Genomic DNA, 24,818 nt, shown 5'->3' with positions numbered 1-24,818 from the left:
CAAGAAACCTGCAAGTCCATTAGCTTCAAAGCCCTATGCGCACTTCACATGGTGAGTTTGCTGCAATACTCTCAAATCACAAATGTGTTAAATACTACATGTTGTTTCATTTCTGTCAGCGGTACGGTTAAAACAGATGTGTTTTCAATCTATGAAGCAAGATGTGTAGACTTCCTGCTGCCCTGATATCAACGGGGAGCGCATGGTTGAACCTGATGTAGGAAGGACCCGATCCAACCACAGCACTCAGAGTCTTCAGGCAGCTGCTGGAAGCCAATGAAGGGAGCGGAGTAGCAGGGTGGTGTGGCACACCTTAGTGAGATGATATGGAGCTTTTGGAAATCTACAATATGAACATTTTGTTTAGTGAACACATAATAAAACAGACTGTTTTATTGAAATACATTTTTAATTACATGATGAAATATCCCTATTTTAAAGCTCACCTATTAGGCTATATTTGAACAATATATTATTGGGCCATATCCATACAACATTCCCCTTACCCCTCTTTTCCGCCCTGTTTCCAAAGTGCTGATTCTGGGTCAGTAGCTTCAAATAAAAGCCGAGCTGTTGCTGGCCACGCCCCTTTCCGCATGCTAGCAGTGAGCTCTGAGACTGTGAAGAGAAGAGTATCTACTCTACCGGCAGAGGTCAATGGAAAGCCAGTCCACATGTTATATAACTCTTCATCCGTAACCTTGGGGGTTGTCTTTATGTAACAGTCAGTGGCGGCTGGTGGAAAATATGTTTGGGGGGGCTGTTGATAGAGTGAGTAAAACCGCTTAAATTAGGACTTCTGGTGATGTAATGGCGCGTTTCCACTGCAGCCCGGAGCTCGCCTAAGCGTGCCGAGCCGTGCGGGGCCCGTTTTTGGTTGCGTTTCCACTTGGCCTAGCACCGGCTAGCGGGTCCTAATTCACAGTTTTTCTGGCCCCATAAAATCGTGGTTCTAGGGCCAGGAACAACCGGGCTGAGTCGGGCTGAGTATGCTAAACTAGAGAGAGAATCGCTGGCAAGGGGGCTACGACTACAACAAGATGAACATATCTGACCGTGATTTAATTGTAATCCACGTTTCTAAATGATGAAGTAACAACACACTGATACCGGTTAGTAAACACCATGAGTTAATGCTTTGAGTCTGCAGACAGACGGCAGAGAAACACCTTTTACAATGCGTGTTTTCTGAATGGAGATCGGCTAAGCTAACGTTATGCTCCGACCGTCCACACTCACAGCAACGGCCTCCAGACATAAACAAAGCAGCGCCTGTGTTCTCCATGACACAGACAGTCTGTGGGTTGGACTGGTTTCACTTCTGTCTGGTTTCTGAACAGATCGTATCTGTCCCCGGCTGTTTGAAGAGCCAGCATGGGAAACAAAAGAGCATTTACCTGTTTGCATCCAGCTAGCCTTTCTGGTGTACCAGCTACGTGAGAAGCCTTGTTGATACGTTTTGTCTTTTTCACGAGCTTTTATCTCCCAAACTTCTCCTTTCGAAAGGATTGGAGATTAGGTCTTGAACGGAATTGGGCGGGGACCGAGGTCCGGAGACTCCACCTGCACATGAAGCCATCCTCATCAACTACTGCCGTACTGTGTCACCCCACCGGATACGAGTCACTAGTGTCCAAACTACTCACAGACTGGATCTGATCATCAGATTTGACGACGCTGATTGGCTGAAATTATGTTTCAGCATCATAGTTTACAGATAGCAACAGACAGCTGCTAGTGGCTGCTGCTGCACTGGTTGAGGGCTCCTTTCTTACCGCCCAGACGAGAGAGGGTAATGACCATCCATCCATCCATCCATCCATCCATCTTCTCCCGCTTATTCATTGTAACAGTCACACTGTGTGTGTATGTGTGTGTGTGTGTGTGTGTGTGCGTGTGTGTGTGTGTGTGTGTGTGTGTGTGTGTGTGTGTGTGTGTGTGTGTGTGTGTGTGTGTGTGTGTGTGTGGTGTGTGTGTGTGTGTGTGTGTGTGTGTGTGTGTGTGTGTGTGTGTGTGTGTGTGTGTGTGTGTGTGTGTGTGTGTGTGTGTGTGTGTGTGTGTGTGTGTGTGTGTGTGTGTGTGTGTGTGTGTGTGTGTGTGTGTGTGGAGTGTTGCAGTAGAACATTCCTCTGTAGCGCCCGGTACATTAATGGGAAACCCTAAATGTTTGAGCACCCTCTATGAAACGTCAAGCTACCCCACAGCACCCCAAAACAAATCTCTGGCGCCCCACTGAGCCTGACTATTTGTGTTGGGGGGGGCGACTTTTTTTTCCGCCAAACTCACTGACAGAAAAAGTTTGAGAACCACTGAGTTAGACTGACTAAAAGTGAAGCAGCGTTCAGTTATGATGCTCCAAACATCTGGAACTCCCAGAAACCTGCCGGTCCGCTGCAACTCTGACTACTTTGAAATCCAGCAAGAAGACTTTTCTTTTTGCCGCTGCTTTTAATTGAACTATGAATATCTTAAACTGCACTTATTGTTTCTTTTATTAGGGTCTGAGACCTAGGTCGGCGAAGACCCTATTGAAATTGGAAAAATCGGTCGCGCAGCGATGTTCGTAAATAATGACGGCTGATAGGCCGCGTGAGCCCAGTCACCTTAACCCTAACCCTAACCCTAACCCTCAAAGATAAAATAAAAAGATACAATCTTTTTCAGAAGTGCAGGAACAGTTAAGAAGAAGCCCACGTGACTGCGATTTGCAGTCACGCGAAGCCCACGTGACTGCAAATCGCATAATTGATATCGTAACAATCAACTTAGTCGCTCGCTTTGCGAGCGATAACCATGCAAAACCCACTAAAAACAGGGTAAAAAAGGGGCAAAAGCCCATTAAAGGTAGCTCCAGTAGGTAGGCCGGACGGCCTACATTGAGGTGGTCTCACCCACCTCAATGTTAAATCGAACATGATTGAAACTGGACGGATTATTATTTTTTTTTGTTATTATTGTTATTTGAACTTTTGAAACGCACTTTTGACCCCCGCAACATATGTGAACACTCACCAAATTTTGCAGTCGCCTCAAAAGTGTGGCAACTTGAAGTACGTCATTGGTTCCGGAACTTTGCGTCAAAAATTGCGTAGGCCACGCCCACTTCCGTTTTTAACGTTAACTCCCCCTACTTTAACTTTCACGTAAACGAACGAAATTCGCAACGCATATCTAGGGTGCGGAGACGTATAAAATAACGTACAGGAAGTCGGCCATTTTGAATTTTTTGTCGGAAAAACGCGATTTATCGCGTTTTTCGGCCTCCGTACGAAATCTATCTCCTCCTAGGAACTTTATTCGTACGGCTCGAAATTCGTAGGGTAGCTTCGCGAGACATAGGCAATCTTAAGTTATCTCAGGAGTTTTTTTCTTTCGCACGGCGTAGCCGTTATTTTTCACCAAATTTCGCGTTCGCTCGATTTTTGGCGGTCCCTTGCCATGGAACACGATGATGTCATAACTCAAACTGACATTCTCAGAACGCCACCAAACTTCACATGATGTTTAGCACCACAGCCCTAAACAGCTTTAGGTCAAATCTGATGTTACTTAATTTGGCGTTACCATGGCGACGGATCCTTCGCCATAAACAACGGTGTCGCTATAAATCCAATGGACACAGTCCCATCGTCCCCCAATCTTCACTTTTATATCACTGGTCCATGCCTCAACAGCTCCAAGTAAAATCTGAAATCTCAACGTATGCCGTTTCCATGGAAACGCATCCCTCGCCAAAAAATCCGATGTTGTTGTAAGTCAATGGAAAATTGTCCAAACAGCACCAGACTTCAGACTATCATTAATGGTCCGGCCCTCAACAGCTCTACGTGAAATCTGAAATGTCAACGTATGCCGTTTCCATGGAAACGCATCCGCTCGCCAACAAATCCGATGTTGTTGTAAGTCAATAGCAAATCGTCCAAACAGCACCAGACTTCATATGATGGCTAATGGTCCGGCCCTCAACAGCTCTATGTCAATTATGGGATGTCATCATTTGGCGTTGCCATGGTATCCCTCGCCGTCAAACATCATGTTGTCGTAATTCAATGGAAAATCATCCAAACACCACCAGACTTCAGACTATCATCAATGGTCCGGCCCTCAACAGCTCTACGTGAAATCGGAAATCTCAATGTATGCCGTTTCCATGGCAACGAATCCCCCGCCAAAGAATACGATGTTGTTGTAAGTCAATGGAAAATCGTCCAAACACCACCAGACTTTAGACTATCATCAATGGTCCGGCCCTCAACAGCTCTATGTCAATTATGGGATGTCATCATATGCCGTTTCCATGGCAACGCGTCCCTCGCCGTGAAACACGGTGTTGTCCTAATTCAATGGAAAATCATCCAAACAGCACCAGATTTCATATGATGGCTAATGGTCCGGCCCTCAACAGCTCACCGTGAAATCTGAAATCTCACCATTTGTCGTTTCCATGGCAACGCTTCCCTCGCCATAAAACACGGTGTTGTCCTAATTCAATGGAAAAGGTTCCAAACGGCACCAAACTTCAGACTATCATTAATGGTCCGGCCCCTCAACAGCTCTACGCCAATTATGGGATGTCATCATTTGGCGTTTCCTCGCCATAAAACACGGTGTTGTCCTAATTCAATGGAAAATGTTCCAAACAGCACCAGACTTCAGACTATCATTAATGGTCCGGCCCTCAACAGCTCTACGTGAAATCTGAAATCTCACCATTTGTCGTTTCCATGGCAACGCTTCCCTCGCCATAAAACACGGTGTTGTCCTAATTCAATGGAAAAGGTTTCCAAACGGCACCAGACTTCAGATGATGACTAATGGTCCGGCCCTCAGCAGCTCTACGTGAAATCTGAAATCTCACCATTTGTCGTTTCCATGGCAACGCTTCCCTCGCCATAAAACACGGTGTTGTCCTAATTCAATTGAAAATCATCCAAACACCACCAGACTTCATATGATGGCTCCTAGTCCGGCCCTCAACAGCACTATGTCAATTATGAGATGTAATCATATGCCGTTTCCATGGCAACGCCTCCCTCGCCATGAAACACGGTATTTTACTAATTCAATGGAAAATGGTCCAAACTGCACCAGACTTCAGATGATGACTAATGGTCCGGCCCTCAGCAGCTCTACATGAAATCTGAAATCTCACCATTTGTCGTTTCCATGGCAACGCTTCCCTCACCATAAAACACTGTGTTGTCCTAATTCAATGAAAAATCATCCAAACACCACCAGACTTCATATGATGGCTCCTAGTCTGGCCCTCAACAGCACTATGTCAATTATGAGATGTCATCATATGCCGTTTCCATGGCAACGCCTCCCAAGCCAGGAAACATGGTGTTTTCCTAATTCAATGGAAGATCATCCAAACACCACCAGACTTCAGACTATCATCAATGGCCCGGCCCTCAACAGCTCTATGTCAATTAGGGGATGTCATCATATGCCGTTTCCATGGCAACGCGTCCCTCGCCATGAAACACGGTGTTGTCCTAATTCAATGGAAAATCATCCAAACAGCACCAGACTTCATATGATGGCTCCTAGTCTGGCCCTCAACAGCACTATGTCAATTATGAGATGTCTTCATATGCCGTTTCCATGGCAACGCTTCCCTCACCATAACACACGGTGTTGTCCTAATTCAATGGAAAAGGTTCCAAACAGCACCAGACTTCAGACTGTCATCAATGGTCCGGCACTCGGTTAAGGTTAGGATAAGTCGCCAGGAAATGCATGTAAGTCAATGTAATGTCCCCTGAAGTGGTGTATACATGGTATGTGTGTGTGTGTGTGTGTGTGTGTGTGTGTGTGTGTGTGTGTGTGTGTGTGTGTGTGGTGTTGTGTGTGTGTGTGTGTGTGTGTGTGTGTGTGTGTGTGTGTGTGTGTGTGTGTGTGTGTGTGTGTGTGTATTCTATACCCCGATTTCAATCCGTCCCACGTCCTTCAGGATGAAGTAGTTCTGGTTGGTGGTGTTCTTGTTGAATCTCTGAACGGCTTCTTTTACGGACTTTATACCATCAGGGTCATGAAGTGAGACCAGATGGGGGCAGTCAGGGCAGACGCCCGGCATCTCACTGTGTGTTAACACTACACACACACACACACACACACACACACACACACACACACACAACAACACAACACACACACACACACGCACACACAACACACACACACACACACACCACACACCCACACCACACACACACACACACACACACACACACACACGCGCGCACACACACACAAGCACACGCACGCACGCACGCACACGCACACACACACACACACACACACCAGAGTTGAGGGTTTCGGGCAAAGTGTCCATGATCAGTGCGGTTGCGTGTCGGGTGCACTGCATGACAGAGACGCACCTTTTTGCGTGTCACAATGGTAACTTCTGACTCGGGCGTCACCTCTCCTCACGCTCACGCTAACGGAGCAGGTCGCCCTCACCTCCTGCAGAGAAACACAGCGTTTGTTCTGTCACACGTCACATAACCAAGAAGCATACGTCAATCTGGCCGTACATGAACGAGACACAATCTGGCTTACAGAGTAACTGATCCAACGTTTACCCAGTCCGTCACATAGCGGACCTCGCAGTCCTCAAAGTGCATGGGGTTGATGTTGTGGCACGTTGTCTCCATCAGCTCCAACTGCAGCTGGATGTCACAGCCGCCATAGACCTGCAAACAGTGTACAACACTTCATTTCCATTTAGATGATACTTTTATCCAAAGAGACCTACAATAAGAGCAAATATAGAAACTCAGAACCCCAAGAAACCTGCAAGTCCATTAGCTTCAAAGCCCTATGCGCACTTCACATGGTGAGTTTGCTGCAATACTCTCAAATCACAAATGTGTTAAATACTACATGTTGTTTCATTTCTGTCAGCGGTACGGTTTTAAAACAGATGTGTTTTCAATCTATGAAGCAAGATGTGTAGACTTCCTGCTGCCCTGATATCAACGGGGAGCGCATGGTTGAACCTGATGTAGGAAGGACCCGATCCAACCACAGCACTCAGAGTCTTCAGGCAGCTGCTGGAAGCCAATGAAGGGAGCGGAGTAGCAGGGTGGTGTGGCACACCTTAGTGAGATGATATGGAGCTTTTGGAAATCTACAATATGAACATTTTGTTTAGTGAACACATAATAAAACAGACTGTTTTATTGAAATACATTTTTAATTACATGATGAAATATCCCTATTTTAAAGCTCACCTATTAGGCTATATTTGAACAATATATTATTGGGCCATATCCATACAACATTCCCCTTACCCCTCTTTTCCGCCCTGTTTCCAAAGTGCTGATTCTGGGTCAGTAGCTTCAAATAAAAGCCGAGCTGTTGCTGGCCACGCCCCTTTCCGCATGCTAGCAGTGAGCTCTGAGACTGTGAAGAGAAGAGTATCTACTCTACCGGCAGAGGTCAATGGAAAGCCAGTCCACATGTTATATAACTCTTCATCCGTAACCTTGGGGGTTGTCTTTATGTAACAGTCAGTGGCGGCTGGTGGAAAATATGTTTGGGGGGGCTGTTGATAGAGTGAGTAAAACCCGCTTAAATTAGGACTTCTGGTGATGTAATGGCGCGTTTCCACTGCAGCCCGGAGCTCGCCTAAGCGTGCCGAGCCGTGCGGGGCCCGTTTTTGGTTGCGTTTCCACTTGGCCTAGCACCGGCTAGCGGGTCCTAATTCACAGTTTTTCTGGCCCCATAAAATCGTGGTTCTAGGGCCAGGAACAACCGGGCTGAGTCGGGCTGAGCATGCTAAACTAGAGAGAGAATCGCTGGCAAGGGGGCTACGACTACAACAAGATGAACATATCTGACCGTGATTTAATTGTAATCCACGTTTCTAAATGATGAAGTAACAACACACTGATACCGGTTAGTAAACACCATGAGTTAATGCTTTGAGTCTGCAGACAGACGGCAGAGAAACACCTTTTACAATGCGTGTTTTCTGAATGGAGATCGGCTAAGCTAACGTTATGCTCCGACCGTCCACACTCACAGCAACGGCCTCCAGACATAAACAAAGCAGCGCCTGTGTTCTCCATGACACAGACAGTCTGTGGTTTGGACTGGTTTCACTTCTGTCTGGTTTCTGAACAGATCGTATCTGTCCCCGGCTGTTTGAAGAGCCAGCATGGGAAACAAAAGAGCATTTACCTGTTTGCATCCAGCTAGCCTTTCTGGTGTACCAGCTACGTGAGAAGCCTTGTTGATACGTTTTGTCTTTTTCACGAGCTTTTATCTCCCAAACTTCTCCTTTCGAAAGGATTGGAGATTAGGTCTTGAACGGAATTGGGCGGGGACCGAGGTCCGGAGACTCCACCTGCACATGAAGCCATCCTCATCAACTACTGCCGTACTGTGTCACCCCACCGGATACGAGTCACTAGTGTCCAAACTACTCACAGACTGGATCTGATCATCAGATTTGACGACGCTGATTGGCTGAAATTATGTTTCAGCATCATAGTTTACAGATAGCAACAGTCAGCTGCTAGTGGCTGCTGCTGCTCTGGTTGAGGGCTCCTTTCTTACCGCCCAGACGAGAGAGGGTAATGGCCATCCATCCATCCATCCATCCATCCATCTTCTCCCGCTTATTCATTGTAACAGTCACACTGTGTGTGTATGTGTGTGTGTGTGTGTGTGTGTGCGTGTGTGGTGTGTGTGTGTGTGTGTGTGTGTGTGTGTGTGTGTGTGTGTGTGTGTGTGTGTGTGTGTGTGTGTGTGTGTGTGTGTGTGTGTGTGTGTGTGTGTGTGTGTGTGTGTGTGTGGTGTGTGTGTGTGTGGTGTGTGTGTGTGTGTGTGTGTGTGTGTGTGTGTGTGTGTGTGTGTGTGTGTGTGTGTGGTGTGTGTGTGTGTGGAGTGTTGCAGTAGAACATTCCTCTGTAGCGCCCGGTACATTAATGGGAAACCCTAAATGTTTGAGCACCCTCTATGAAACGTCAAGCTACCCCACAGCACCCCAAAACAAATCTCTGGCGCCCCACTGAGCCTGACTATTTGTGTTGGGGGGGGCGACTTTTTTTTCCGCCAAACTCACTGACAGAAAAAGTTTGAGAACCACTGAGTTAGACTGACTAAAAGTGAAGCAGCGTTCAGTTATGATGCTCCAAACATCTGGAACTCCCAGAAACCTGCCGGTCCGCTGCAACTCTGACTACTTTGAAATCCAGCAAGAAGACTTTTCTTTTTGCCGCTGCTTTTAATTGAACTATGAATATCTTAAACTGCACTTATTGTTTCTTTTATTAGGGTCTGAGACCTAGGTCGGCGAAGACCCTATTGAAATTGGAAAAATCGGTCGCGCAGCGATGTTCGTAAATAATGACGGCTGATAGGCCGCGTGAGCCCAGTCACCTTAACCCTAACCCTAACCCTAACCCTCAAAGATAAAATAAAAAGATACAATCTTTTTCAGAAGTGCAGGAACAGTTAAGAAGAAGCCCACGTGACTGCGATTTGCAGTCACGCGAAGCCCACGTGACTGCAAATCGCATAATTGATATCGTAACAATCAACTCGCTTTGCGAGCGATAACCATGCAAAACCCACTAAAAACAGGGTAAAAAAGGGGCAAAAGCCCATTAAAGGTAGCTCCAGTAGGTAGGCCGGACGGCCTACATTGAGGTGGTCTCACCCACCTCAATGTTAAATCGAACATGATTGAAACTGGACGGATTATTATTTTTTTTTGTTATTATTGTTATTTGAACTTTTGAAACGCACTTTTGACCCCCGCAACATATGTGAACACTCACCAAATTTTGCAGTCGCCTCAAAAGTGTGGCAACTTGAAGTACGTCATTGGTTCCGGAACTTTGCGTCAAAAATTGCGTAGGCCACGCCCACTTCCGTTTTTAACGTTAACTCCCCCTACTTTAACTTTCACGTAAACGAACGAAATTCGCAACGCATATCTAGGGTGCGGAGACGTATAAAATAACGTACAGGAAGTCGGCCATTTTGAATTTTTTGTCGGAAAAACGCGATTTATCGCGTTTTTCGGCCTCCGTACGAAATCTATCTCCTCCTAGGAACTTTATTCGTACGGCTCGAAATTCGTAGGGTAGCTTCGCGAGACATAGGCAATCTTAAGTTATCTCAGGAGTTTTTTTCTTTCGCACGGCGTAGCCGTTATTTTTCACCAAATTTCGCGTTCGCTCGATTTTTGGCGGTCCCTTGCCATGGAACACGATGATGTCATAACTCAAACTGACATTCTCAGAACGCCACCAAACTTCACATGATGTTTAGCACCACAGCCCTAAACAGCTTTAGGTCAAATCTGATGTTACTTAATTTGGCGTTACCATGGCGACGGATCCTTCGCCATAAACAACGGTGTCGCTATAAATCCAATGGACACAGTCCCATCGTCCCCCAATCTTCACTTTTATATCACTGGTCCATGCCTCAACAGCTCCAAGTAAAATCTGAAATCTCAACGTATGCCGTTTCCATGGAAACGCATCCCTCGCCAAAAAATCCGATGTTGTTGTAAGTCAATGGAAAATTGTCCAAACAGCACCAGACTTCAGACTATCATTAATGGTCCGGCCCTCAACAGCTCTACGTGAAATCTGAAATGTCAACGTATGCCGTTTCCATGGAAACGCATCGCTCGCCAACAAATCCGATGTTGTTGTAAGTCAATAGCAAATCGTCCAAACAGCACCAGACTTCATATGATGGCTAATGGTCCGGCCCTCAACAGCTCTATGTCAATTATGGGATGTCATCATTTGGCGTTGCCATGGTATCCCTCGCCGTCAAACATCATGTTGTCGTAATTCAATGGAAAATCATCCAAACACCACCAGACTTCAGACTATCATCAATGGTCCGGCCCTCAACAGCTCTACGTGAAATCGGAAATCTCAATGTATGCCGTTTCCATGGCAACGAATCCCCCGCCAAAGAATACGATGTTGTTGTAAGTCAATGGAAAATCGTCCAAACACCACCAGACTTTAGACTATCATCAATGGTCCGGCCCTCAACAGCTCTATGTCAATTATGGGATGTCATCATATGCCGTTTCCATGGCAACGCGTCCCTCGCCGTGAAACACGGTGTTGTCCTAATTCAATGGAAAATCATCCAAACAGCACCAGATTTCATATGATGGCTAATGGTCCGGCCCTCAACAGCTCACCGTGAAATCTGAAATCTCACCATTTGTCGTTTCCATGGCAACGCTTCCCTCGCCATAAAACACGGTGTTGTCCTAATTCAATGGAAAAGGTTCCAAACGGCACCAAACTTCAGACTATCATTAATGGTCCGGCCCTCAACAGCTCTACGCCAATTATGGGATGTCATCATTTGGCGTTTCCTCGCCATAAAACACGGTGTTTTCGTAATTCAATGGAAAATGGTCCAAACAGCACCAGACTTCAGACTATCATTAATGGTCCGGCCCTCAACAGCTCTACGTGAAATCTGAAATCTCACCATTTGTCGTTTCCATGGCAACGCTTCCCTCGCCATAAAACACGGTGTTGTCCTAATTCAATGGAAAAGGTTCCAAACGGCACCAGACTTCAGATGATGACTAATGGTCCGGCCCTCAGCAGCTCTACGTGAAATCTGAAATCTCACCATTTGTCGTTTCCATGGCAACGCTTCCCTCGCCATAAAACACGGTGTTGTCCTAATTCAATTGAAAATCATCCAAACACCACCAGACTTCATATGATGGCTCCTAGTCCGGCCCTCAACAGCACTATGTCAATTATGAGATGTAATCATATGCCGTTTCCATGGCAACGCCTCCCTCGCCATGAAACACGGTATTTTACTAATTCAATGGAAAATGGTCCAAACTGCACCAGACTTCAGATGATGACTAATGGTCCGGCCCTCAGCAGCTCTACATGAAATCTGAAATCTCACCATTTGTCGTTTCCATGGCAACGCTTCCCTCACCATAAAACACTGTGTTGTCCTAATTCAATGAAAAATCATCCAAACACCACCAGACTTCATATGATGGCTCCTAGTCTGGCCCTCAACAGCACTATGTCAATTATGAGATGTCATCATATGCCGTTTCCATGGCAACGCCTCCCAAGCCAGGAAACATGGTGTTTTCCTAATTCAATGGAAGATCATCCAAACACCACCAGACTTCAGACTATCATCAATGGCCCGGCCCTCAACAGCTCTATGTCAATTAGGGGATGTCATCATATGCCGTTTCCATGGCAACGCGTCCCTCGCCATGAAACACGGTGTTGTCCTAATTCAATGGAAAATCATCCAAACAGCACCAGACTTCATATGATGGCTCCTAGTCTGGCCCTCAACAGCACTATGTCAATTATGAGATGTCTTCATATGCCGTTTCCATGGCAACGCTTCCCTCACCATAACACACGGTGTTGTCCTAATTCAATGGAAAAGGTTCCAAACAGCACCAGACTTCAGACTGTCATCAATGGTCCGGCACTCAACAGCTCTACGTGAAATCTGAAATCTCACCATTTGTCGTTTCCATGGCAACGCTTCCCTCGCCATAAAACACGGTGTTGTCCTAATTCAATGGAAAAGGTTCCAAACGGCACCAGACTTCAGATGATGACTAATGGTCCGGCCCTCAGCAGCTCTACGTGAAATCTGAAATCTCACCATTTGTCGTTTCCATGGCAACGCTTCCCTCGCCATAAAACCAGTGTTGTCCTAATTCAATGGAAAAGGTTCCAAACGGCACCAGACTTCAGATGATGACTAATGGTCCGGCCGTCAGCAGCTCTACGTGAAATCTGAAATCTCACCATTTGTCGTTTCCATGGCAACGCTTCCCTCGCCATAAAACACGGTGTTGTCCTAATTCAATGGAAAATCATCCAAACACCACCAGACTTCAGACTATCAGTAATGGTCCGGCCCTCAACAGCTCTATGTCAATTAGGGGATGTCATCATATGCCGTTGCCATGGCAACAGATCCCTCGCCATGAAACACGGTGTCGCTGTTACTCCTATGAAAATGGTCTAAACGCCACCACACTTCAGATGACAGTCAACGGTCTGGCCCTGAACCCCTCAATATGACAATAGTCACTTTTCCTCAAAAGCTGTTGCCATGGCAACGCATTCCTTGCTGTTAAGCACGATATTGCTATAACTGCTGTGTAAATGGTAAAAAAGTGTTCAAATGTCACATGTGTGCTAACCGTCAAGCCCTCGAGACATATATGTGTCAGTTTTGAGATTTCGTCAAATGTCGTTGCTCTGGTAACAAAATGGTCGCCGTGAATCACGGTTTTCTCATAACTCCAGTTAACATGCTCCAAACAGCCCAACACTTCACAGGTTTGATAACGATGCAGCCCTCAACACATCTAAGTATCTTATGGGATGTCATCATATGCCGTTGCCATGGCGACAGATCACCCGCCATCAAACACAACGTTTGTGTTACTGCTGTAACTCCTAAATATATTGTCCGATTGGCGGAGTCCTCGAGACACCTAGACACGTCGACGTGCGGACAACAGCCTGCGGAACGTCGAAGACCCGCTCAACGCTGCTTGCAGCTTTAATTATCTTTGCTTTTGAATGACTTATTTTAAATGCCAGTTTCTTAATGTCTTTCATTGTTGTAAAGCACTTTGAATTGCCTTGTGTTGAACTTGCCTTCCTCTCTCAGTCACAGCAGAACTGAATCAATACATGGATCAGGACCAGAACACATCACAGACATGTTTACAGAGTTCTGTTTGCTGAAGCAACCTTTAGTCACTATGCTGTGCATCTTGAAACTGCTCTAACCCTCAAAACAGAAAAAACACACGTTAGGATGATAATGTTGAGTTATTTGTGTTCTTCAAATATGTTTTCACACTGATTTTACACTTTATCTTTTATCAAAGTGCTAACATTTGCACTTTACAGTATGTGTCTCAAGATAACTGCTTGAACGTCCATACTTCAATAAAGAAAGTAGGTCTTTTGAGTAATGCTGATTATTTGTACCTGTTCCACTTTGCTGCCTTTGATCTCACTCAGCTTGAACTTGTAGCCATGGTCGTGGTTCTTGTCGATGTGATGTGCAGCCACCCGTGCCGCCGCAGCACCTCCATCCTCGCTGCAAGTCACCGGCCCCACAGCTGGAGCAGCGCTGCAGAGCACAGCCGTACAGCACAGCAGCAGCAGCAGGGCGGGTAGTCCCTTCATGGTGCGGGGACACGTGAAGCAGACGGCTGCAGTCAGGGCGGGTAGTCCCTTCATGGTGCAGGGACACGTGAAGCAGACGGCTGCAGCCAGGGCCCTTTATAGACCTCAGAGGGAGGGGCAGATACAGGAGGTCAGTGATGGAGACTGAAGAGGGGTAGCATGAGGACAGGGTCACCAGGTCAGTGAACAAACAGGACTTTCACCATGGCACTGCATGTCCACTCAAACAGCTTCAACCTTTCCCTGGCACGGTAACATTTCTACTGAAGCGAGTCAAACAGAGAAACTGTCAGTTGCATCGCAGCTTTACAAGAATGTAAAATCTTAGATCTCATAGCTGCCAATGTGTCATGCTGGAAGGACATTGTGGCAACATCCAGACCTACGGTACGACAATACTTTATGATCAGATCAAGTCTGACTCTGTTCTTGCATCACAGCAGCACCATTCGCAAAACCAAGCAACGTGTGCCCTCTCCTCCGAGCCCTGAGGAGCAGTGGAGCTCAGTGTTCCTCCTATAGATGCGTGTCGTGGACGTGAAGGGGCGAGGAGCCGCCTGGGAGGCCATGACTGAGTGCTCACTAAATGAAAAACAAGCATTTCAGTGACTTGAGTGTAGTATCGATACTAAGATCATCACGAAAGGACCGGTATCTAAATGGAGGCATAACACTGACTTTAGGGTCAATGTTTGAACATCTGCTTTCTACTAACACTCTTTTCTAAAACACTGCAGGGATAGAAGCAGATAGATAAATACTGCCAACATGTGACCTCTGGTGTTTATTTGGTTGACATCTACAGAAAGTAGGTGTCATGTTATGATTGGATCTGAGGGAGGTGCTGTCGGTTGTTGATTGGAGTACAGGCAACAGTCTTCTTCCCAAGGTCGCCATGGCCCTACTGACTGTCTGTTTCTCCTGTCACGAGCTGGGCTCTGAGCTGCTCGTGCCTGGCACGGCGCCCTCTCCTGAGCCTCAGCCAATAGAGTAATCAAAGTAGCAGACATGCAGTTCCTTCCTTGTGTTGTGCTCACCGTTAACCCTGTCACGGAGCTCACTTCTCTTCGGCTTCAGACCTTCTGGTGGCACATTATTCATAACATTTCTTTTTGAGCAAGCACTAATGTTCTTCAATCTTTCCTTTCACATCATTTCATGATGATTTGTGACAAACTGTAACTTACGCATCACTGCACCCTGTACACCGAGGCGGGTCTGCCATCACCTCCTGTACGGAGGCTCAGTCACAAAGCCATGCTGGATAAAGTACCATCGTATATCTGCCCCTGATCTCTCGGTGAATTGAAAGTACTGATTGCCTGAGATCGTATGCTGTGGTTTTATTAAATGTGCCAAGTGCTAGGACTGTCTTAGGGAAGAAAGCTTTGAGACGTGCAGCTCCTTTAACTTGGAGCAGTCTGCACAAAGAATGGAAACTTACCAAGCTAGTACCACTACATGTTTTAAAGCTCGGTGGATGCTGCTCACTCAGATGCTGTTGGTACCTGTACATGTGGTTAGATATGTACATTGTAATCCTGTACATGTTGCTGTATGACGTCCTCTTGTTGTTCTGTTGTTTATGTTTTTATGTCTTCTTGAGGAACCTATTGCTGCAGGTCTCCCTGAAAAAGAGACCATTGATCTCAATGGATTTCACCTGGATGAATAAAGGTTTTGAATTGAATTGAATTGAATGTGGATATTTGCACGTGATGGATTACAAAATACATAATCTGTGAAACTGTGAATAAATGTAAAATATAAAAGTATAAACGTATAAACGTATAAACTAGTTAGCTAGATATGCTAACGAATATAAGAAGCTTTTTCTCCAACCAGTGAGGTAAAGGCACATCTTTATATAATCATTATACTTATAAAACACAAGAAAATAAAGTAAACAGGTATAAAATACTATATGACAGTAAAAAAAAGTTGTTATTAATAAACAAGAATAGAGTTTGAAAGGAGAGGGATTTGTAAAATATCCATAAAGAAAATGTAAATCTGCTTCCAGTTCTGTTTCATCTGGGTGTTGAGAGATGTTTCCATAGATCTCTTCATGTTGCTCTCAACGTGCACCAGATTGATGCTTTTAACTTCAATATTTAAAAAAAAAAAATCTTCCCGGGGGAGCATGCCCCCGGACCCCCCTAGAGGAGGTGAGGACCCCCCCCACGTAAATCATGTCCATGGATAGGAAACTAAATACATTTGCACACATCTTGTGTCCATATCTTTCTGTTTGGTGGTCATGCCACACCGTGCACGTGCATGCGTGCACGAGTCATGGTGAGATATCTGGATTGAGAGGTTGCTTGTTCTTTGCACAGCATGGAAGAAAGGCCAAATGAATGGGCTGTGATTTTTAAGCAGAGGTCAATCATTTGTACGGCCGTCGGAGGATGTTGAAAACATTGAAATGGCCCTTGAGAGGAAAACGGTTCCCCCCCTGCTCTACAGAAACATCCATATTCTGTTAAACAAAACTTTTTTATTTCTCTCCACAACAAAATGTCTGCTCAGCAAACACAGCGGTGTTCAGCTCAGCCCCCTTCTCTTTCCCTGCTCACACGTGGCCACGCCATCGAGAGGTTTGCTGACCACACGGAGGGAGGAGGTGGAAGACCTGACATCTTGGTGACAAACATCAAACCCATCTGAGGACTGGAAGATCACCTGTTATTGTCCTCGTGACACCTGGGGACATAAGGACACCATAGACCTGGAGGATGAAGCCCTCTCTCATGGTCTCTCTCACATGCACACAGCACACAGTGGAACCTCTGCATTCAACCCATCCGAGCACTGGGAGGAGAAGCAATTGCCCGGGGAGCAATTGCGGGGGGGGGGGGCTTAATAATAATAATGCACTTTATTTAGAGAGCGCTTTTCATGAAACTTAAAGACGCAGATACAGAGTGAAAATGCATTAAAACATAATTAAAACAACACAATTAAAAATATAAAACACAACATTAATTACCCTCTTAAGCCCCAAGCCTGTTTTTCAGGTTTCAGGCTCGAAAATGACATGCCCAAAACAAAGGACTATAACTTCACTTCTAAAAGGGTTATATGAATAATTTATTTTATCAAAGCAAGGTCCCATCTGTGAGTTGGATGTAGAAGTGTCAGAATCAATAAAGATGTCATTCCATACAATTTATTTTATTATTGTAAACAAATTAAGTGTGTGTGTGTGTGTGTGTGTGTGTGTGTGTGTGTGTGTGTGTGTGTGTGTGTGTGTGTGTGTGTGTGTGTGTGTGTGTGTGTGTGTGTGTGTGTGTGTGTGTGTGTGTGTGTGTGTGTGTGTGTGTGTGTGTGTGTGTGTGTGTGTGTGTGTGTGTGTGTGTGTGTGTGTGTGTGTGTGTGTGTGTGTGTGTGTGTGTGTGTGAGTGAGTGCGTGTGTGTGTGGTGTGTGTGGGTGAAGTGTGTGGGAAGTTCCCTCTTTGCATGAGATGCATGTTACTTGCACAATAAAAATTAGGAAACTTAGGAAACATTTGACTCCAACTGGAGCAGATTTATACAAGAAGCGTGTTTTGGGTAAAAAAAAAAAACTTTATACAAACCCTGAATGTTACAGTATTACTCCAGTAGGTCATGCCATGGCCTGTAACAGTTCTTTTTGGGAGTGAAGCACAGAGGGACCTGCCACTTCCTGCAGCACACAGCTGTCTTCTTCTGTTGCCAGCATCAGAGCACCTCCTGCAGCACCTCCTGCAGCACCTCCTGACCTTGGTGGCATCTTCCCCATAATACTCGGGCATCCAGACGCCATATCCTCATCGCCTTCCTCACTGTGAAAACAAATGTGGAAAAAACAAATAGATTCATTCTCTGGCTTGTACTTTCTAATGTAACTCACATCAGAAATAATTTCTCTACAACAGCAGAACATACATTTTGAGTGTGTGAAATAACATTATATCACTCAAAATGTATACCGTGTAAATTATGTGAGACGGGGTTCATATCATCTTTTCAATATTTAATAATATTCCGTCTGTCATATATGTGTATATATGTATATTGTGTATATACATATTATGTATGCATGTGTGTATATATATAATATAAGTAATACTTGTAAGTCACTTTGGATAAAAGCGTCAGCTAAATGAAATGTAATACCGTGTTAAATTCAACATGTCTTGTTTATTTCAACAACAAGAACAAGTAACGGCATCCATCTTGGTTGTTTGTTGTTGAGTGTGTGAAACAACATTGTATCACAAGATGGATGCCGTCGTGTTATTGTCACGTGTGTGAAATGACTATAGATGAATACACTCTTACACCAAATGAATAACAACAAGATAAAAACAGATGAATACTCTTACACCAAATGTGACCTGCTCCATCGAAATCAGTCGCATTGACCCGGAGACACATGTTGAGTTGTATCCACGGTTGGAAAGAGGAGAGTCCGAGCTTTCTAATGATATCAGGGTTGTTGCTGTTCTCTAAATATTAAGCGAAATATGTCACATTATATAATGACTGTCACCTTCTCTGGAATCCATCCATCTGATTGGTTATTAGCAAATGATCAAAATACTACGGAGGGAAGATATTTTTGTTTGGAGGGGAAGCTCGCGAGTGTGTGTATACGTGTGTGTGTGTGTGTGTGTGTGTGTGGTGTGTGTGTGTGTGTGTGTGTGTGTGTGTGTGTGTGTGTGTGTGTGTGTGTGTGTGTGTGTGTGTGTGTGTGTGTGTGTGTGTGTGTGTGTGTGTGTGTGTGTGTGTGTGTGTGTGTGTGTGTTTGTGTAATTTTGCGTTTGTGTGTATTGTGTTTGTTTCCCGGGGAAAACACTCAGGAGAAACACCGGCTGTTGTTTTTCCTCCTGTGACGTTAAGTTACTCCGTTATTTAAAATCAAATATCAAACAATTTTTGTACGTAAATCCATGTTTATTTTGAAATGAGCCGTTGCGACTTCCGACTGATTTCGATAGAGCGGGTCACAAATAAATAAGTAATAGATACAAACAGAGAGATTTCATACCTTTCCAGTGACGGAGGTTCATAATCAGAGTCCCTGTATGCGTGACGAGATCACTATCTTCCGACGGAGAGTCCTGAAATACGATGTCCAATGCCTCCTCGACGGACAAAAAAGTCTTCTTTCTGGCTGCCATTGTTACAATGAAGACAAAGAAAACAGATCCTGCTGTTTCGCTGATCGATCTGCCGTTCTCTGTTCTCCTGTCGCCGCAGGACAAGCTATGCTATGCTATGCTATGCTATGCTATGCTGCGTAATAAGAGTGGGCGTGTGCGTAAACCGCTATACTGCCTTTATTTACACTTACGCAAGATCCTATCTCTGGAACCCATTGGTCGATTTGGGTGATTGACACCTTTTTTTAATCATTAGAGCCAATCAAATCGAGTGGCAGTTGCAAAATACGTAAATACGTTACTCCTGCGGAGGGGGAGCTATGCGTAAACTGCATCTCCCGCAGCTGAAGCCACGGACTGTTAATCGTTGGACCTACTCTTCTGCCGTGAATGAAAGGATTGATTATCAGTAATCATTTTAAAGTGACAAGAGACATTGGATTAACCTTGAGCAGCGTTTTTATTCCTTTGAACACAACTTTTGATCACAAAACAGCCAAGGTAAGACCTAATTATTGTCATGGATTTTAAAACTGATATTGTTTACTTGCTATGTTCTGGCTGCTAGCTCGGTTAATATTGTGCCTGTAGTGGTGGGATGTATACCCATGGAATCTGTGGAATCTCAGCTTTCAGAATATGTGTTGTTTGTGCAGAAAGTATGAATTATAAATGATCGTTTTTGTGAGTTATGAGCAGAAATAGCAATTGCCCGTTTTTGCAATGGGCTCATTTAGAGGCTTCTTGTGAGACTTCTTTTTTGAATTTTTTTTTTCTTTCCGTATCGTCAGTTAGCCAAGTTTCCTCCGGTCAGATGGGTATGGAATATTAATAGTTTCATGAATGACACTTCAAATATAGCACTGTTGCTACATATATAGCATTTTCGGACCCGAGCTCGGGTCCGTGGGGCTTAAAGGTCAAATGCAAAGCTTCCAAATATGCTACATTTTTATAGAAAGATAATACACCCAAAAAAAAGCTTTTTATTGATACAAAACTCGACCCAAAGCCGTCTGAATTTCTGACATGTCATTCCCAGCAGCCTCCGCGCGCGTGATGTCATTGTGGCCAAACAGTCTCTGGGCCAAATATCCCGACTCGGCAGTCTCGTGCGTTGTTCACATGTCAGCGGTGTTTTTCGCTCATGACTGGTGCAGAAAACTCTGAATTATATCCGCGAAATCACGCGAAATATTGTTGTGCTTTCGGATGTACGAACGGTGCGGGATCTGACAGAATTTTTCATTCATTTCCCCAAGACAAAATCATCCGCCGAAACTGGATTATCTTAGTGAATCGTGTTGGCTGGCAGCCTACAAAATGGAGCAAGTTGTGCTGTGACCACTTTGCGTCTGATGCATACGATGTTGATCCTGCCATCGTCAAGTCTGTTGGTGGAGAAGCATTTAAAGTACATCGGAGGCTGAAACCCGGAGCCGTCCCCTCCATATTTGAGCACAAAAAACAACCGAAAGAACGAAAGAGCCGGGCAATGCAGAAACGCCAAACAATTGAGGTAAACACATTTTGATTTGATTTCAAAGCGCACGGAGCACAGAGCGGACAGCAGATAACGGAATTGCAGTTGTATTGCTTATAGATTATCAGAACATTTCAAAGGAGACACAGCCACATTGGATATTAACCTATGGATTAACTACATCATCGTTTTTATCGTTTTAATGCCATTTTAGACCAGACAAAGAGGAAAGTAAGCCTAGCTCATGTTAGTACCTAGCGCCACATGTTTTGATGTACGTTTTTGTAGATAACCTCGCGAGTTTGTATCTTTCAGTGTTGAGGTGGGCACCGTTAGATTCTGTGTCTTTACGATCATAAACGATGTGTTGGATGTGCAGCTAGGATAAGTAATGAGGGAGCTAGGAGTGATTTTCGGTGCAGTAATAGGTTAGCATTTTTTGCTCGGGGCTAATTCAGAGGCTCACTGTTAGCATTGTGTTTTTTAAAAAAAAAAAATGAAAAAGATCAGTTAAATGAGTTTTTTCCCGTTATATGGATATAACATATTCATAGCTTATTAAATATTAAGGTTCCTTAGACGTCGTTTCCTGCAAATGACGCGATTTCGGGTCCGTGGGGCTAAGAGGATAACAGAGTATGTTTTTTTCACAACAGTTGTATTTGGATGGAATTAATACCTATAGCGATAATTCAAAGTAATAAAATGATTTTTACAGTGAAAAATTTCAAATGGAAATGATGGTTCCCAAATTACCCAGAGGTCGCCTGGACTTAATTTTGCTAAACCTCTCTAAAAAGGTCAAATTTCACTTGTTTTGCATCAATCTTGATACAGGGTACTTATTATATGTTATAGTTTGGATTCCTAAAGCTTTTAGTCTATAGTCTACTCAGAATCAGACATGATAACGAAACTAAGTTGTACTATTGGCGGCAGCAGCTGTGAGCGATAAGCCAGGTGGAAATATGTTTGGCCACTCTGACGTCACGCGACGCCATCTTGCGGAGACGAGCGGCTGAGAAATAAATCGTCGGACTTGGTGTTGGGGGTTGAACAAAATAAATATTGCGCATTTCCAGACGCATATTATCTCCGATTTTAATACTGCAATATCTTAGATAGTGTTGTAGCTATATTATTTCTATTTTACTGGCAATTATAAAAAAATCTTTGCATTTGATCTTTAAGAGGTTACTGTTTTACAGAAGTCCTTCCAAAGTTATGACCTCACACTTATTGGGAATTTCTGTGGAACAAATAAGTGTTTATTGCACACTGTTTCATAGGTACTGAGTAACTGCTGACAGGAAGCGCAGCAGAGTCAGACTTGTTCATTAACTTTAACACAGGTTTTCATTGAGTCAATAATAAGGGTGGAAGCCCAGATCTCAACATTTTAAGTTCTTCCATGCTAATGCTCGATTTAGCAACTCACTAAATGTTGACAGCAAGAGAGTTGTGAATCCAAAACAGCACAACAAGTTATCGCAACCCAGTCTCACATCTAAACGTGTAATAACTACATTGGTCCACAACGTAGGACGTAGTATTTCTACAAAAACGCCTCTGAAATTGTAAGATCCCTACGTCTTTTCTCACCATTCATTCCAATGGCTGGCGTCTATGTCACGTGATCTTCAACTTTCTCTCCGCAGAAAAAAACAAAACATGGCCGACCTTCGTTTTATTCTCGGTGGAAAATGCCTATTTTAAGGTTAGTTTGGCGATTAAAATGCCCTTTGATGTCATTTGATGCGAGAAATATGAGTTGTTATTTCAGATGATGTGTGCAGTGGATGTACATGATCTTTAGTTTGCTAGTTATTATGAAGATTACTTCAGGAAATTGTGTCCATACAATGTTTTCATTGTTACCAAGGTGGTTGCTAGGGACGCTGCTATCGATATTATTTCTGTTATGTTGTGTAACTGTTTCATGGCCTTCCCCGTCAAAGGGTGTTGTTCCACAGCGCAAACGTATTAGTTTAACAAAATCTGCATCTAAAATTGTGGCATAGAAACGTTATTTTCCCCTGTGCAATTCCAGTCTCACATCTCACATCACATCGTCATTAACAAATACCGGAAACAGACGTAGGCAAGATCCTCAGCTCAGTGATTGGATGGTTTAGCCGCAATCAGGGTTGGGTTGTAACGGAATACATGTAACGGCGTTATGTAATCAGAATACACAAATCAAGTAACTGTATTCAGCTCGCGTTACATTTGGAAAATGAGTAATCTGATTACAGTTACTTTCATAAACCTGAAGTGAATACATTGTGGATTACTTATTGGAATTATTGGTGGAAAGATTTCCTCACAACATTTAATATTCATTACTAAAGGTACAGCCGAATCATCACGGCGCACAAAACTTATTTCCGCCGCAGATGGACCAAAAAAGCGTTTGAAAAAAAATCGCAGGTCCGTTCGCTCAGTGAAACAATAACAACGAAACATGGAGGAACAAAAGTCTGCGTTTAAATCGCGTGTGTGTGTGTATATATAGGTGTGTGTGGTTAAAACACATCAGCCTGCGGTCGCTCTTTAGCCTTACTAATGATTATTTCTGAAGGTATACACAGTGAAGGTGGTGCGTGAAAGGTGGTGCGTGAAAGGCACTGCACGGCGAGCTCGTCTTCTCAGAGGCGGAGTTAACCCTCCCGCTGCCTCCTGGTGCTGCAGAGATGTCACGAAGTGAAGGAGGTGTTCCTTCTATAAAACAGCTGTGGGCAGCAGACACTGTGAGAGTCCATCCATCCATCCATCCATCTTCTCCCCTTATCCGTGGTCGGGTCGCGGGGGTAGCAGTTCCAGCAGAGAGCCCCAAACGTTCCTTCCCCTGGCAACATCAACCAGCTCTGACTGGGGGTCCCAAGGCGCTCCCAGGCCAGCGAAGAGATATAATCCCTCCACCTGGTCCTAGGTCTACCCCTTGGTCTCTTCCCAGCTGGACGTGCCTGGAACACCTCCCTAGGGAGGCGCCCAGGTGGCATCCTAACTAGGTGCCCGAACCACCTCAACTGGCTCCTTTCGACGCGAAGGAGGAGCGGCTCAACTCCGAGTCCCTCCCTGATGACCGAACTTCACACCTTATCCCTAAGGGAGACACCAGCCACCCGGCGGGGGAAACCCATCTCGGCCGCTTGTATGCGCGATCTCGTTCTTTCGGTCATGACCCATCCTTCATGACCATAGGTGAGGGGAGGAACGAAAATGGCCCGGTAGACAGAGAGCTTTGCCTTCTGGCTCAGCTCCCTTTTCGTCACAACGGTGCGGTAAAGCGACTGTAGTACCGCTCCCGCTGCTCTGATTCTCCGGCCCATCTCACGCTCCATTGTTCCCTCACTCGAGAACAAGACCCCGAGATACTTGAACTCCTTCACTTGGGGTAAGGACTCATTCCCTACTGTGAGAGTCACGGACATTAATTCATAGATTCAAGGCAGACTGGTGCACACACTCTCCTGTTTTGCCAATCCGGTGCTTAAACAAATATAGCTCTAAACCCCTGGCCGAAATGTCCTTAAAATGAAGTCCGAGTTCGACATTTTAATTCATGTCCTGCCAACACTGGCAGGACAGAAGGCGACACGCCCGTTCTAAGCCGTGTCCCTCACTCCTCACATCACAAGCTGCATCCCCAAATTATGTTGTTACATCGTTTCAGATGTGATGTTTCAGTTGTGCTCTTGATACGCCATTAAAACAGTAAAAACACGTTCAGTTTCCTTTTGCTTTTTGTGTCTCCTGTTCACCAAAACATACCATCTGTGATGGAAAAAGAAAGTAATCCAAAAGTAATCTAAAAGTAATCTGATTAACCCTCCCAACCCTGGCAGCAATGCACGCTGGGATTTGATGTTTATGCGATATGAAATTTGAAAACATTTTTTTAAAATAAAATAATACTTTATTCCGAGTGTTTTCTTGCTTTTCTCCTCCTTGAAAGTCATCACATAACGGCATTGTAATACAACG

At 44.7% G+C, this 24,818-nt stretch overlaps 1 protein-coding gene across 1 annotated transcript; it reads right to left on the bottom strand.

The window, feature by feature from the left end:
- Positions 1-5,920: 5,920 nt before the first annotated feature.
- On the bottom strand, positions 5,921-14,301 carry LOC117443629 (alpha-2-HS-glycoprotein-like). The gene is made up of 4 exons (XM_034079535.2): positions 14,016-14,301; positions 6,588-6,698; positions 6,384-6,468; positions 5,921-6,096 (listed from the first exon to the last, which is right to left on the bottom strand). Exons 1-4 carry the CDS (start codon positions 14,268-14,270, stop codon positions 5,921-5,923), a joined length of 627 nt encoding a protein of 208 aa, XP_033935426.1. The 5' UTR covers positions 14,271-14,301.
- Positions 14,302-24,818: the final 10,517 nt, after the last annotated feature.

Source organism: Pseudochaenichthys georgianus, unplaced genomic scaffold, assembly GCF_902827115.2.
Source record: "Pseudochaenichthys georgianus unplaced genomic scaffold, fPseGeo1.2 scaffold_644_arrow_ctg1, whole genome shotgun sequence".
NCBI classification, from domain to species: Eukaryota; Metazoa; Chordata; class Actinopteri; order Perciformes; family Channichthyidae; genus Pseudochaenichthys; species Pseudochaenichthys georgianus.
Note: the sequence above shows the minus strand (reverse complement) of the source record. Positions and strands in the feature narration are given on the sequence as shown.